The sequence below is a fragment of the Trachypithecus francoisi genome, unplaced genomic scaffold (assembly GCF_009764315.1).
Source record: "Trachypithecus francoisi isolate TF-2019V2 unplaced genomic scaffold, Tfra_2.0 Lachesis_group17, whole genome shotgun sequence".
Lineage (NCBI taxonomy): Eukaryota > Metazoa > Chordata > Mammalia > Primates > Cercopithecidae > Trachypithecus > Trachypithecus francoisi.
In genome coordinates this window covers 21,948,420-21,964,730 of record NW_022681462.1, presented here as the reverse complement: position 1 = coordinate 21,964,730, position 16,311 = coordinate 21,948,420, and the positions used below count along the sequence as shown (strand labels likewise).

Here is a 16,311-nt window from a genome sequence, read left to right as displayed (position 1 = left end):
CCAAAGGATTATAAATTACTCTACTACAAAGACACATGCACACGTATGTTTATTGCGGCACTATTCACAATAGCAAAGACTTGGAATCAACCCAAATGTCCATCTGTGACAGACTGGATTAAGAAAATGTGGCACATATACACCATGGAATACTATGCAGCCATAAAAAAGGATGAGTTTGCGTCCTTTGTAGGGACATGGATGCAGCTGGAATCCATCATTCTTAGCAAACTATCACAAGAAGAGAAACCAAACACCGCATGTTCTCACTCATAGGTGGGAACTGAACAATGAGATCACTTGGACTCGGGAAGGGGAACATCACACACTGGGGCCTATCATGGGGAGGGGGGAGGAGGGAGGGATTGCATTGGGGAGTTATACATGATATAAACGTCATGCACATGTACCCTAGAACTTAAAGTATAATAAAAAAATAAATAAATAAATAAAAAGTATTACTCATTCAGTGAGTAACAGTAAGAGCCCTCAAGTCATCCTACCATGCCAGAAACCTAGCCCTGCAATCTGACCAGCTGCATGGCTGGGCACACATGACATAACCTTCCTGAGACTGTTTCCTCATCTGTAAAAGTCATTCATTCATTCAACAAATATATAGTGAGCACCAATCATGGGTCAGGTACTGTTGTAGGTACTGGAGATACTGACGAGAATAAAATGGACAACCCGCCCTGCACTTTTGGAGCTTGGAGGAAATCATGCATTCTTCAGAGGGTTCTGGTAAAATTTCAGTTAATGCATCTAACGTCCCCCACATGTGCCTGGAACATAGATAGGACTTGGTGGGCGTCAGTTCCCTTCTTCCCCTCCCCACTCACCATGTTCCTGTGCTTCTCTGCACATTCCCATCCCACCCAGTGACTGTCAGGACCACATTAGATCATGACTAGAAGTGCTGTCATGTGCAAGAAGGTTAGATTTCTTTTTGATCATTCCTGAGGATAGAGAAATAAGACCCTCAAAATGTCAGGGAGAAAAACTATAGCCAATAGAAGGAAGGACTTTCTAATGAATAATCCAGCTCTGGAATGGGTGTCTGCCTCACTCCAACACTGTCTATCAAGGATGGAAGAGATGAGACACCCAACCTAATGGCCCAGAAGTCTCTCAACTCTGAGAGAATGGCCCTGAGCCAAGGGGTGAGGCTCAAGGCATGAGTCACCAAGGCACAGTGCTAGGCACATGTAAGGATCAATGTGTGGTGGCCCTGGGGTTACACCAGCACCACTGTGACCACGAGAGCCTCACACAGCCCAGCCTGGTACATGTGGAAGGAGTACGGGAGATGAAAATCAGCTCATACCCATCATGGTAAGGATTGGATCAGGCAAGGACCATCCACAGATGCTAAATTTAGGGGGACATTTTGTTGAGAAGCAGAATATTTGCACCATCTTAAAGTATATTTTAACAAACTTCAGGGGGGAGAAAAGAACATTAAATATGCAGTGGAAAAATCAGACAACACCTTGACCAGGTGATTGAAATTAACATTCCCCAGTAAGGAACATCACGTGCCTCCAGATCCGGAGATAGACACAGCATCACTTAGACAGGGATGAGTAACCTAATCCAAGCTTGAATCTAAGCATGAGAAAACATTAAACAAACTGCCGTGAAAGTTGTCAGAATCAAAGTGGAGTTGCTAATGTTAAGAAAACCCTGACAAAAAGAGCTAAGGAAGGCCGTGAAGAGAGGGTTCTCATGCTTGTATGCCTGATAAAACAAACCCTCACAAAAGACTGCAAAAACACAATCTTGCACAAAGGCCATAACAGTTTTATACAAAAAAATACTTCTGCAAGAACATCTGCCCACTAATTACCTGTCCAACCTCAGACAGGAATCACCCTTGTAATTGATTTTTATAGCCAAGGATAATATTTCAAAATAATTATGTAATCCTAATTATTTTCCTTTAAAAACTTGTGTGTTTCTTTCTTTCTTTTTTTTAAGGCAGAGTCTCACTCTATCACCCAGGCTGGAGTGCAGTGGCATGATCTCAGCTCACTGCAACCTCCATCTCCCGGGTTCAAGCAATTCTCCTGCCTCAGCCTCCCGGGAAGCTGGGACTACAGGCGCACGCCACCACGCCCGGCTAATTTTTGTATTTGGAGTAGTGACGGGGTTTCACCATGTTGGCCAGGCTGATCTCGAACTCCTGACCTCAAATGATCCACCCACCTTGGCCTCCCAAAGTGCTGGGATTACAGGTGTGAGCCAGCGCACCCAGCTGAAAATCTTTGTGTTTCTTTACCTCCTTAAATACTCACATGGTTTACTATGGCATGCCTATTCCCATGGCTGGCTGTATTCCCTCATAAATATCTTTTTTCTTTAGAGAGTCTCTCTCCGTTTGTTATTTAGGTTGACGCCCCAAATGAGGAACATTCTATTAGAAAAAAGGGATACTATATTATTCAAAAACATAAATTGTCATAAAAGACAAAGACTATGGAAATGTTCCAAATTAAAGGAGGCTATGGAAACATGACTAAATTCAATATGGACCACAGGCTGGATCCCGCACTGAGGGAGAGGGAAAGGGAAATTGCTGTGAAAAACACTATTTCATCCATTAACATGACTGGAATATAAACAATATATTAGATAAAAGTATGGTATCAGCCAGGTGCTTTAGCTCACGCCTATAATTTCACCACTTTAGGAGGCTGAGGCAGGAGGATCCCTTGATCCTAGGAGTTCAAGACCAGCCTGGACAACATAATGAGACCCTGTCTCGACCAAAGAAAAAAAATTTAAATTAGCCAGACGAGGTGGCTTGTGCCTGTGGTCCCAGCTATTTGGAAGGCTGAGGTAGGAGGATGGATTGAGCCCAGGAAGTCAAGGGTACAGTGAGCCTTGTTCAAGGCACTGCACTCCAGCCTGGGCAACAGAGTGAGGCCCTGTCTCAAAAACAAACAAACAAACAAAAAAGTATGGCATCATGTTAAATTTACTGATGTTGATAACTATGTCCCTATTCTTAAGAAATATACACTGAAATATTTAGGAGTCAAAGACCATGATGAATATAACTTACCTTCAAATGGGAGTAAGAGAAAGGGGGAGAAACAAGAAGGGAGAGAAGAGAGAGAGAAAAGAGAAAGAGAGAGGGAGGAAGGGAGATAATAATAATAATAAATATAATAAAATATATATAATAAAACTAATGGAGTAAAATGTGAATAAGTGTATCTGAGTAAACAATATATGGATATTCTTTGTACTATTTTTGCAACTTTAAATTTGAATTTTAAAAAATGTTCCAGAAGGGTTACCATGTATGCATTTCTCATTCTTTCTTTGAAACTAAGAAAAGGACATGCCAATTAAAACCATGTAAGTATTACCACTAACTCATCACTGACTCAGCTGCATCTTCCCCTGGTTAGCGTCAATGAGCCAGGTGACAGGAAAGTGAGAGAGCCCTGTCCTGGAAGGAGACACACGCCGTACAGGGGAGGAAACACCTGTCCTCTGAGCCCCTCCAGCTCTCCGCTATGCGTGCCGGGCAGTGAGGGGCGGGAAACGGGGGACAGCAGGACATTCCACAGCCCTGAGTCCCCTGGCCTCTGGCAGCCTCCCTGCCGGTATTTGATTCCCCAGGGCCTGCCCAAGGGTAACTCTAAATAGTTTTCCACTTCAGTCTAGAGAAAGACAAAAGAAAAATGATTCTGAAACCCAGGGATGTCCTGGATAGAATCCAGGGCAAAATATAGTCGTAAAAATCCTTGAAAATAAGGATATGGTCAATGTTTTCGGGCCCGCTGAAAACAATAGGGCAGTGAAGAGCAAATACTCCTGCCCAAAACAGCCTCCCAAGCATGCCAGAACCGGGGGCTGGCAAACCAGCTTGCTAAAACCAGAGGCCAAGCCTATGCCTTTTCCCAACTTCTAACACAGCAAAAAGTCGCTCTGCCTTTATGTGCTATGCATGTTCACTGCAGCACTATTCACAATAGTAAAAACAGAGAATCAATCTAAATGCCCATCGATGATAGACTGGATAAAGAAAATGTGGTACATATACACCCTGGAATACTATGCAGTCATAAAAAAGAATAAGATCATGTCCTTTGCAGGATCATGGATGGAGCTAGAGGCCATTATCCTTAGCAAACTAACCCAGGAACAGAAAACCAAATACCAAATGTTCTCACTTATAAGTGGGAGCTAAATGATGAGAACATGGAGGGCACATAGAAGAGAAGGACACACACTGGGACCCTCCAGAGGGTGGAGGGTGGGAGGAGGGAGAAGATCAGGAAAAATAACTAATGCGTACTGGGCTTAATACCTGAGTGATAAAATAATCTGTACAACAAACTCCCATGCACAAGTTTGCCTGTATAACAAACCTGCACCTGTACCCTGAACTTAAAAATTTAAAACAAATAAATAAAGGTTTGTGTGTACACATGCATCTCTGGGTAAATGCCTATTGCCATGTGAGTGTGCAACTGACAGGTGACAAGCAGAGAGAAAAAAGTTTTATACAGATAGAACAGAGTGAGGGTTAGTATTCCTAATAATACTCCAAATATATGTAATTATTATGAATTAAAAAGAAAAAGACAAGCAACCCAAAATACAATGATTGGCAATCACAAAAGAAGAAATAGAAAGGGGCAATCAGCACAGAAAAGATGCTCAGCTTTACAAATGGCCAAGGAAACACAAATTACAGATACTTTTTTGGGTCCCTCATACTAGCAAACATAAATTGGCAGGCACTTTATTGCATTGTTGCTGAACATTAATTGGGACAACATTTTTGAAAAGCAATTTGGCAGAATCTACAAAAATGTTATTTGCTCATACCCTTTGATCTAGTAATCCCACTTCCAACGACCTATCCTAAAGAAAAAAATAGCATAAAAACATAAAAATATTTGGATAAAGATGTTCACTGGATAAGCATTTGAGAGCAAGACATTGAAAAGAAACTAAACATCAGTCAATGAGAGTATGGTGGGGGTAAATTACAGTGCACACATACCATGGAATACCACATAACCATTTAAAAATGTGACGGACTGACCTGGGAAAGAATCAATGATGAAGTGATAAAAAGCAAAGTGCAGACCAATACATAAAGCATAATTCCATTTTTGTATAAGTAAACAAGCATGCATGTATATAAATAGATGTCTGTAGATCACTTAGGAAAAGTCCAGAAAGATATGCACCAGGCTGGGTGCGGTGGCTCACGCCTGTAATCCCAACACTTTGGGAGGCCAAGGCAGGCGGATCACCGGAGGTCAGGAGTTCAAGACCAGCCTGGCCAACATGATGAAACCCTGTCTCTACTACAAATACAAAAATCAGCTGGGCATGGTGGCTTGCACCTGTAATCCCAGCTACTCCGGAAGCTGAGGCAGGAGAATCACTTGAACCCGGGAGGCGGAGGTTGCAGTGAGCTGAAATCATGCCATTGCACTCCAACCTGGGCAACGAGAGCAAAACTCTGTCTCAAAAAAAGAAAGAAGGATATGCACCAAATCGTTAACAATGGGCATCTCTGGAGAAAAGAGAAGAAATGCATGGGTAGAAGGTGGGAGAACTTGTACTTTTTCCTTTAGAACTTTTTAAGAATGAAACGCACTTTTATACTTACAAAAATTACTTAGATTTTTTATATTTTTGTGGAATTTTTTGGTTGTTTTAAATTTTTAAAAAATGCATGTGAACATATTATGCAATGTTAGTGCACACTCAGGTACTGCCGGTGTCCAAACGGGCCACACACATAGTGCTCACATGTGGCCCGTTTGGACACCCGGTGGGGTATTTTGTGGGGTTTATGTGAGTGCATCTGTATGGATCCTGCTCCCAACAGCCCCCATATATTGCACCTTCAGTATTTCAAGCACTGAGCAGGCATTTGACACACATGCATTGTATTATTTAAATTTTACAGCAACCTTGCAACATAGGAACTGCTATTGCCATTGTCCTGATGAGGAAACCATTTCAGAGAGGTCCAGGTCAAAGACAGGATGGTCCCTGAGCAAAGCCCCTGATCCTCATTCTCATTCCACCACCCCTGCCCTGCAAGCTCTGATGGACAGCCTGAGAATTAGAATGCCTGCTCCTCCCAGTACAGAGCCCCTCAATCCCATCAGCACACTCCAGGTGTAGGTGACAGGCCCCGACTGGCCAGGTCTCCTCCCCAGGTGCCTGTCATCTCCCATGCATGGCTACCCTAAAGAACTAAAAGCATCTTCAGACCCTTCCTGGAAACCTCCACATTCCCTCAACAAATGAAGCTCATTGTCATAGGAGGCATCAGACCACCCTCACCTCTGCCCCGATGGCACCAAGGCCAGGCTCAGAGTTGGCCCTATGTCAGGAAGATACACCATTCCTAAAATATCTTCTCATAATCTGCTGCAGTGGCTGGACACCTACCATTAACACTTCCCTTTTTTCTAAGCAGAGTCTGAGCTATAAAGCAGCACCCCCCAATTCCTGAAACAGAGTGAAACATGAAGCCATAGGCTGCCACCTATGCATTCATACGATTTGGTGCTTCTTCAACCCATAGCTGGCTGAGAGCAGCCTTTGGTGGGAAAGGGCTGGGTCAGTGGGACTTGGAGCGGTGGGGGCAGCAGAAGGAAGCACGGGGGAACAAGGTCAAGGTAGCAATGCAGAACTAACATTTAGGGAGCCCCCCATTGTGGCAGGTCCCTTGATTTGATACTCCCTAAGAACGGAAGAAAGTAAGGCTCGGGGAGTGTAGTGACCTGCCCAAGGCCACAGAGTGTTGCAGCTAGACCCTGGCTCTTCCCAAAGTCCACGCTTATTCCACTGGACCAGATCATCCAGCTCAATGTGGGGGTGGGAGGAGGAGCAGCTGAAGGAGGAAGGAGGAGAAGGAGCATTGGAGCTCAGGAAGGTTCTCAGGTTGTCTCCTGGGTCCTCTCCAGTTGCAGGCACCATGATTGATGCTCAGACCATGGGGAAGGGTAAAGGCAGGAAGGCATCTGAGTGCAGGTGAGAGGCCCCTCAGTGCCCACTTTACAGAGTCATCCGGTCGCTAAAAGGTACAGAGCAGATCACACTATTCCAAAGAAAATGCCACTGTGAACACCTAAAAGAGAGCTGCTTTAAAGGCAATCCTGTGCCTCCTGACTAGACCTCCTCCTATACCGCTTGATTAAAGCAGGGAGGCTGGGGGCATGGTCAGGCTGGAGGGTAGAGTGACCAGGAAAAACACAGGGAGCCCACTGAAGCCTGTGTCTCACAGAAACGATGAGTAATGCCTTAATATAAGGTGTCACCTGTGGTATTTGAGACCTCCTCATTTAACAGGGTGTTTTGTATGTTTCCTTGTTGCATCTGGGCCCCCTGTCTTGGGGTCCGGTTAGGCCTGGAGTTAGTGAGTCACTGCAGTCGAAGTAGCATCATTTTGACCCTGGTGCTTTGCCAGGTGGATGTTTTGACCCCATGGAGGTTTTTGCTTCCAGGTGAAATTTACCAAACATTTAAATATAAAAAACACCTACAGTAATTAATTTTCACCGAGAAGGCATTTTTCCAGAACAAATTAAATATAACCAGTTTAATGTGTTGATACGTTTTGCATACAGAGTGATTAAAGTGCTTTCTTTTTCTCTTTTACCATCTTTATTTTCATTTTACCAAAATTCTTTTCATTGAGGACAATTAATCCCTGTTTAAATTTCCCAACACAGATTTGGCTCACAGATTTTAAAATTATTTTTGGTTGACATCAAGTTTTATCAAATATCGTTCCCTGCCATTTTGAGTTTTCTTTTGTGGAATTATTTCTACTAAGTCCAATTTCCCAGGTCAGTGTTTGCAGTTACCAACAGGATTCTTCAGTCTGTTTTTCAGTTCTTTAACAATTTTACCATATGCAGTTTCAGCCATTATTACTTGATGGTGATTATTTTGCCAATAATCACATACATAAACAATTACAAGAATGACCATTTCTATCTATTTCTTAGCGAATCCATGGAAAAATCGAGAGCAATTCCTTTCAGAAGTGCCAGCATCAGACCAAGCACAGTGGCTCACACCTGTAATCCTAGCACTTTGGGAGGCCAAGGCAGGTGGATCACCTGAGATCAGGAGTTCAAGACCAGACTGACCAACATGGTGAAACCCTATCTCCACTAAAAATACAAAAATTAGCCAGGCGAGATGTAATCCCAGCTACTTGGGAGGCTGAGACAGGAGAATTGCTAGAACCTGGGAGGCGGAGGTTGCAGTGAGCTGAAATCATGCCGCTGCATTCCATCCTGGGCGACAGAGCAAGACTCTGTCTAAACAACAACAACCAAAAGATGCCAACGTCTCTCTAACACAATGAGTTCTCTACCCTGCGTGCACACTGCCCCCTGCCATCCCCAGTGGTTTCCAAAAGTGCTGACTCCTGCAGCCCTCTCCAGAGGTTTTTGTTTAATCAGTTTAGTGCAGAGCTCAGACACTTTTTTTTTTTTTAAGCTCCCAGGTCATTTCTAGATGCAGCTGGGGTAGAAACACTGTTCTAAAAATCTAAAGCTGCTCTGTCCAACACAGCAGCCACTAGCCACATGTAGTTAATTAAATCTAAGCCATTAAAATTAAATACAGTTTAAGATTCAATTTCTCAGTCACACTAGTCAACACAGAGACATTTCCATCATCTTAGAAAGTTCCAGTGGGCAGCGCTGGTCTAGAGTCCAGATCAGTGGGTCTCAGCCCAGGCTGCACAATGAAAACACCAGCACCTGGAGAGTGGGTGATGCTGCGCAGACCCTGCCCCAAACCAGTTAAATCAGAACCTTGGCTGGGGCCCGGGCATGGGTGTATGTAAAAGCTGCCCAGGTGATTCTATTGTGTGGCCTGAATTGGGAACCACTGGACTGAACATCCCGGGGACCAAAACACCTGGTCAGGGACCTGGATCATCTCCCCTTCAGTTTCTCTCTAAGAAGCCCCGAGTAAACAGGAACTTGTCCAGTGCAGCCTGGAACAGGACCCGCCCGCTAGGTTTACCTGAGTGTCCTCCATCCTAAGGAGTGGAGCTTCCTTTTATATGCATTGGAAACCTGATTTTAGCCAGATAAAGATCCATCCCTGAAGTTGGCTCAGGGATCCTTGAGCTTAGGGCTGCCCCTCTCATGGGTTAGTGGGATGCTGAGCAGCCCAGAGATGGTTCCCAGATGGAGAGTTCCTTCCCAAGGCATGAAAGGATTCCCCACATCCCACTCTGGGCCAGCAGACCAGTCTGGTTTAACGAGGTCACGCCTAAACTGCCAGTGATCGTCAGGAAAAACCCAGAAATGCCAAACGCCCCAGGAGCCATAGGAAAGAGAGGACAGTGGCAGTGAGGATGGTGAGGATCGAGGAAGGGCAAGAGAAGGAGGAGAGAAAGAATGAAAGGAGGGGTACAGGAAGGAAAAGAAGCAAAGCAGGAGATGCAGAGACAGAGGTGCGAGTGAGAGGCTGTACAGAATGAGGGAGGCTTGAGGGGAAATCTAGAAACAGAGTGAGCCAGAGGGTGGAGGTGGGGAGGAGAGAGGGGAGCAAGGTGGAGGGGGACTGAGAGGGTTAATGGTTGCAGAAGGCTGAGATCCCCTCACTTGGAAGAGGTTGAGGGAGGACAGCAGATGAGCTCACAGAAGACACGCCCAGGACTCCCACAAACAAAAGGGGTGGCTGCATGATGACTCCGGGGACCCTCACTGGAACCCACCAACTGGAGAGGCCCGAGGACAGTTGCAAGGCACAGTCACCTAACCCTTGAGTCCCTCTTTGCTTCCTGACCCAATGGGCAGGACTGGAGGGCAGTGAGGAGGTCTTCAATCTAACATGCTCACTGAAGGGCCGGGCGCGGTGGCTTACACCTGTCATCCCAGCACTCTGGGAGGCTGAGATGGGAGAATCACTTGAACGCAGGAGGCGGAGGTTGCAGTGAGCCAAGATCACACCACTGCACTCCAGCCTGGGTGACAGAGCGAGACTCCATCTCAAAAATAAATAATTAATTAATTAATTAAATGCTCATTGAACTGGGTTCCCTGAAGGGTTTTCCTTTTCTTTCAAAATTTAAAGTGTCTTGTCACTCCCTGGTATGGTTTTCTCTTTACACTTTTAGAATTTGTATTGCCGCCTGTCTTGGATTGCTTTCTCACATCCATATGCAGGGTGGAAGTCCTTCGCCATCTGGTCATGGGGTGGGGGTGACAGGATTACCTTGCAGGTACCTTTGCTGCCTCCCCTGAGGCACTGCCCCTGCCTGCAAACAGCTGAGGAGGCCACACATCCCATGTTTTCCTGGCACAAAGCCAGTGATCTCAGTTCACGGCAACCTCTGCTTCCCCGGTTCAAGCGATTCTCCTGTCTCAGCCTCCCAAGTAGCTGGGATTACAGGTGCCCACCACCACGCCTGGCTAATTTTTGTATTTTGAGTAGTGATGAGGTTTCACCATGTTGGCCAGGCTGGTCTCGAACTGTTGACCTCATGTAATCTGCTGCCTTTGGCCTCCCAAAGTGCTGGGATTACAGGTGTGAGCCACCGTGTCTAGCCATGAAGTCAAAATTCTATCATTTCCTCCCATGACAGTGTTGCTTGGGCATATTCTGAGAGTCCTCAAGTATTTATGAATGTATGTGCACATTTCAATCTAGTTTAAGGCAAGTTTTAATTGCTAGAAATCTGAAACTGAGATAAATGTTTGGAAAAATCAAAAATTACATTTAAATGCTATAAGAAAGGTGTTTCTGGTAAATTGGTGACACTGGTGAATTGGCTGCCCTGCAAACTGATCTTTGAGGACCTGATTTCTGGCACACGGCCCTGCAGTGAACTGCTCACATCGGGCACTTCTTTTTAGGAAACTAGCTGCCCCCAGGAACTAGAGGGCACCCACAGGGGCCAGTGGGAGGACCCCAAGGTTCAAAGCTTCCCGTTCTCCATATGAGCTCTGCTCTACAGAGCCAGAACAGCCTGCGTGTGACCCTCACCTACCGTCACTCTGAGGGCTAGACTGGTCCTTGAATTGATCAAAAATATGTTCACAGCTCTCGTGGTGCCTTTGTGGTCTTAGAAATCTCCCTACAGACAGCTGATTTTTTAAAAATTGAACTTCTGGAGATAGAGTAGAATCCAGAGGCTGGGAAGGGTAGCAGGGAGAGGGGGGTGAAGCAAGGTGGTCAATGGATACAAAAACACAGTTAGATAGAATGAATGAGATCTAGTATTTCCCTAGCACAATAGGGTGACTACAGTCAACAATAATCTATTGTATATTTTTAAACAACTAAAAGAGTAGAACTGGAATGTTGCTAACACAAGAAATGATAAATGTTTGTGGTGATGGATACTCCAATTACTCTGACTTGATCGTTATACATTACGCCTGTGTCAAAACACCACGTGTACCCCATAGATACATACAACTATTATCTACCCGTAATAATTTTTAAAATTTTTTTAAAGGAAATCTCTAGCCAGGCGTGATGGCTCACACCTGTAATCTCAGCACTTTGAGAGGTTGAGGCAGGTGGATCACCTGAGGTCAGGAGTTCAAGACCACCCTGACCAACACGGTGGAACCCTGTCTCTACTAAAAATACAAAAATTAGCCAGGTGTGGTGGTACGTGCCTGTAATCCCAGCTACAGGGAGGCTGAAGGAGGAGAATCACTTGAACCTGGGAGGCGGAGGTTGCAGTGAGCAGAGTTGTGCCACTGCACTCCAGCCTAGGCAACAGAGCAAGACTCTGTCTCAAAAAAAAAAAAAAAAGGGTGGAGGGAATCTCCCACAGAGACTGTAAAAATGCTGAATAAGATCATGAAAATGAAACATGTGTTTCCATTGCATGGCCTGCAGTCACCAGACTGTCCTGCCTTGCCCCTCAAAACTATGTCAACACCAGCATTGTCAGGGGAACTGAACTCTCCAGAAGGGACCAACACCACCCTGGGGCTTCCGGGAGCCTCTGAGAGGCACATGGGGCTCAGTGATTATGCGCATGTCCCAAAATCCTGCCCTCCAATCACAGTTCTGCCATCACTAGCCTTCAAGAAAGTTGCCCAATCTCTCAGAGGCTCAGTTTCCCCATCTATAAAGGTGACAGTTACAACAGTTGTATCTAACTGATGGGTAAAGGACTTGTATATAAGACAGCACAAGGCCAGACACTCAGCTGTGTGGCAGTTGTGTGACTTTGCTGCTATTCTCCTCAGCCTGGCATTGGAGACCCCCGTCTCAATTCTTCCCCACCGCCCACTTCTTACAGGGCTGCACCTGTAAGGCCTGAGCCTGGCTGCCTGCCACATCCACACGCTGGAATACCCTCCCCTTCTCACCTTTTCAAAGCCTACCCCTGCCTTCAAGTCAGTCTGAGTGACCCTCCTCCAGGAAGCCTTTGAGGACTGCCCACTGTCCAGGGCTGCTCCCTCCGTGGTCTGCGGGTCCACCATTCATGCCTGTTAGCGGCTGCCTTGCCTTCCACAGTGTCTGTGTTGGGAAGGTAGCTGAACTGATTCCAATCCCTGTCCCCCGTGCAGGTGGAGATGGCTGAGGCCAACAGCTGGAAGAGATGGGCTCAAGATGCCCTGGCCCACAGGCCTGGGCCCCACACCTTGCAGCCGCACTTTTGGGGGCCCAGTGAAAGTGCCCCACACTGTGCACCCATGGCCAGCACAGCCACAGAGAGAAGGTGGCAATTGGGGTTTTTTCCGAGTTTTTAACATTTCAAATTTTCCAGGTGTTTTGCAGCTGGAGACCCTAATTGCCCTTCCCTAGGTTCCTGAATTCTCTTCCTACCCCTCCTGCCCCACCCCGGGGCAACACAGCCAGGCTTCCAGGACGCAGACGCCGCTGACCTAGTTCCCAAACAAAGGCTCCCCTGTGAGCAGGTCACAAAACAGCAAGCCCATCCCTGATGCTTGGGCCTAGACTTCTGTAAATGACACTTGAAGCATGAACCCACTCCTGCTGGCATCTAATGCAGATGCCTCCTCTCATGCCCAGCAGGGACAACTGGACTCACACCCTGAGGCTCGAGGCTCATCACGTGCAGTTTCACGTGCTGTGTCTCCCAGTCCACCCACAGCCCCAGTCCAAGGCCCATCCATCTGCAGGTTGGGTTGAACCTGTCCACCCCACCGCCTCCGTTTACAAGGCCCAGGAGCTCAATGGCAAGAGAAGGGATTCATCGCCTGCCTGGGGGGAGCCAGCTTTTGCCACCACAAGTTTGCTCCTGCTATTCCCCTCACCAGGAAACCCACCCACTGGGTACATGAAAAACTCAGCAGAAACCCTGACACAGGAAGGCGCCCAGGCCGGGCTACCCATTATTACTGTTCTGATTTCTAAACCACGAATCTTACCTCTAGTCCTGCCCCTCCCATGAAGCCTTCCTGGAAAGCTCCCTGCTGGCTGCGGCTTCACTTTGCCTGCCTGCCTGCCTCCTGGAGGGGGCCTCTGCCCTCACTGGCCTGGGCTGGCCCAGGAGAGAGAGCCCACCTCAGGGATCCTCTGGGCTGGAGCAGCAGGCAGCGAGTCTTCCTGCTCCCTAGGGCACACACTGTCTGTGCAAATACGTGGACACTTGATTCCAGCCCACCTTCCCTCCCCTGTAGCCTGGCAACTCAGCCGTACCCATGGCTGAGTTCCTGAAGCCACAGCCAGATTCTCCCAGCATCTATCACTGGGCCAGTCCCATGGGAGGAGGTGCTTGGTAAATGTGAATTGAAACCCCAGCTCCCTGGGGCCTGGATTCTGCAGTCTGCATCCTCCACAATCCTACCTGCACTTTCAAGCCATGGAGCACCCCGCTCTGGCCACCTTACCTGTTCCTCCCCATCGTCTCATGGTCTTTGACCACCACATGAAGCTCAGAGCCCTGGTCCAAGGGGATGCCCTTGAGGTCCCATTCAAAGCCCTGGAAGAAAAAGAGAAAAGGTATCTTAACCTATGGGCCTCTAGGAGAAGAGGCTGTGTCTGCTTCACCCTCATGCCACCAGGGCACTGAGTAGGCATTCATAAATGATTTTAGTGGATAGGCAGATGGATTGATGGATGGATGGAAGGATGGATGGATGGATGGATGGATGGATGGATGGATAGATGGAGACCACAGCTCCAGAACTTCAGAGGTGACAGTAAGAGCTGAAGACAGCAGAAGAGAGAAGGAGAGAGGGCTCTCACAGGCCCCTCTCCCAACTCAGTTTCAACCCATCCCCAGGAAGCCAAACGAGGAGTGTGGCTGGGAAAAAAACAGGTGACCCTGAAGCATCTTCAAGGACCAAGATTATTGGGCTTGTCCAGAAGCCAGGCCCTGGTGGGCAGCACGAGTTAGTGCCATATTGGCTAGGCCCCCATGACTCTCCTCAGAGCAAAGGCTCCCCTGTGCATCCCACCCCATCCACGCAAGGCAGCAGGGCTTCCAAAGGACCACTCAGGAGCCATGTATGCAGGGAGTTGGTTGAGGAGACAGGGGCCAGCAGGAGCCAGAGGAGGACCTGCCTCATCAGGTAGGGCTGTGGGGAAAAGGTGAGCTTTGAGCAAGGAAAACAAACAGCCTGTGTGAGAGAAACAGGCAGGCAAGAGAGTCCCTGAGCACCCTTTACTTGGCTGGCCAGAGCTGGGGGGAAACAGAAACAAAAAATGTCTAGCTCCTCTCCATTTACCTAGTAGGCCAGGCCACCAACCCTCCTCCCAGGTTCCTAGAGCCAGAAGGATTTCGTTGGCAGGCTGGACCACCAGCCCCTCCCCACCTCAAGGACACTGCTGAGAAGGCACCTCCTCCACAAGCCCCCTAACTTGTCCCTGCAGACACAACTGCAGCAGAAAGAGAGAAAAGGAAGGAGAAAAACTCACATACCTCATTCCATACAGGGTTCACACTGTTCTTGATGACTTTGGTTCTCTTCTTCACCCCTACAAGAGACACAAAAGGAAGAGTGGAGAGACACATCCCACCCCGCACCTTCCACTGAGTTAGACTCAGCTTCTGAGACCTGTGCTTCAGCTCGGTCACCAAGGGAAATCTTACAAAACCAACAGATTCCCCGTGAACCCACCAGTCTGCAATGAATCCCCAATGCCAGTCACACAACTTCCCCCGTCAGCTCTGGGACCTCAGAAACATGCTTTCAAAAGAAAGTAGCCAGGTCGACTCTCTTTATTGAGTTTGTTATTGTTATTTCTGGCTTTTTAAATAATTTTTTTTTTTTTTTGAGATGGAGTCTGGCACTGTCACCCAGGCTGGAGTGCAGTGGTGTGATCTGGGCTCACTGCAAGCTCCGCCTCCTGGGTTCATCATTCTCCTGCCTCAGCCTCGCCAGTAGCTGGGACGACAGGCGCCCGCCACCACACTCGGCTAATTTTTTGTATTTTTAGTAGAGACGGGGTTTCACTGTGTTAGCCAGGATGGTCTCGATTTCCTGACCTCGTGATCCACCCACCTTGGCCTCCCAAAGTGCTGGGATTACAGGCATGAGCTACCACGCCCAGCCTAAATTTTTTAATTATAAATTTTCTGATTCTAGCTTTTTTTTTTTTTAGAGACAGCATGTCACTCTGTTACAGGCTGGAGTGCGATGGTGAGATCACAGCTCACTGCAGCCTCAAACTCCTGGGATCACGCTATCTTCTCACCTCAGCCTCTTGAGTAGCTGAGACCACAGGCACACACCACTAGATCCAGCTGGTGTGTGTGTGTGTGTGTGTGTGTGTGTGTGTGTAGATGGGGACCTCACTATATTGCCCAGGCAGGTCTCGAACTCCTGGCCTCAAGGGATCCTCCCACCTTGGCCTCCCAAAGTGCTGGGATTACAAGTGTGAGCCACCACATCCAGCCTTCTAATTTTAAAAATGAACCATCTTCCTAGAAAGTATTTCATTTCTCTTTTGAACAACATCTACCTCCAGAAATTATAGGATTCCATCTATAAGAAATGTCCAGAATAGGCAAATTCATAGAGACAGAAAGCAGATTAGTTGTTTCCAAGAGCTAAGAAAAGGGAAAGGGAAGTTGGAAATGGGGCGTGATTGATAAAACTGTATGGAGTTTCTTCTTGAGGTGATAAAAATGTTCTGGAATTAGACCATGATGTTGATGGCACAACATTGCAACCTAAAACCACATAAATTATATACTTTGAAATGGTTAAAATGGTGAATTTTATGATATGTTAATTTTACTTCCATTAAAACAAAATCCACTTCACCCTCCAAGGCCTTGAAGGAGTCTGTCTGAGGCAAGCTGTCCCAAGGAAGCTCTGTGTGGCTGGGAGGGCTGGCTGAGGGCATGCAGAA

The 16,311-nt window shown here is 47.0% G+C and overlaps 1 protein-coding gene across 20 annotated transcripts in view; it reads right to left on the bottom strand.

Annotated features, from left to right (window-relative positions):
* The window catches only part of DYSF (dysferlin), a 247,566-nt gene that overhangs the window by 204,276 nt on the left and 26,979 nt on the right, over positions 1-16,311 (bottom strand). For all 20 annotated transcript variants that reach the window (XR_004428173.1, XM_033175041.1, XM_033175043.1 and 17 more), the window contains 2 exons: positions 14,876-14,931; positions 13,842-13,933 (listed from right to left, as the gene is read on the bottom strand). Coding sequence is in view for 19 of the 20 variants with exons in the window: in XM_033175041.1 (XP_033030932.1) it covers positions 13,842-13,933; positions 14,876-14,931 (148 nt within the window). In the remaining variant the exon portion in view is untranslated. The remainder of the gene's footprint in view (positions 1-13,841; positions 13,934-14,875; positions 14,932-16,311) is intronic.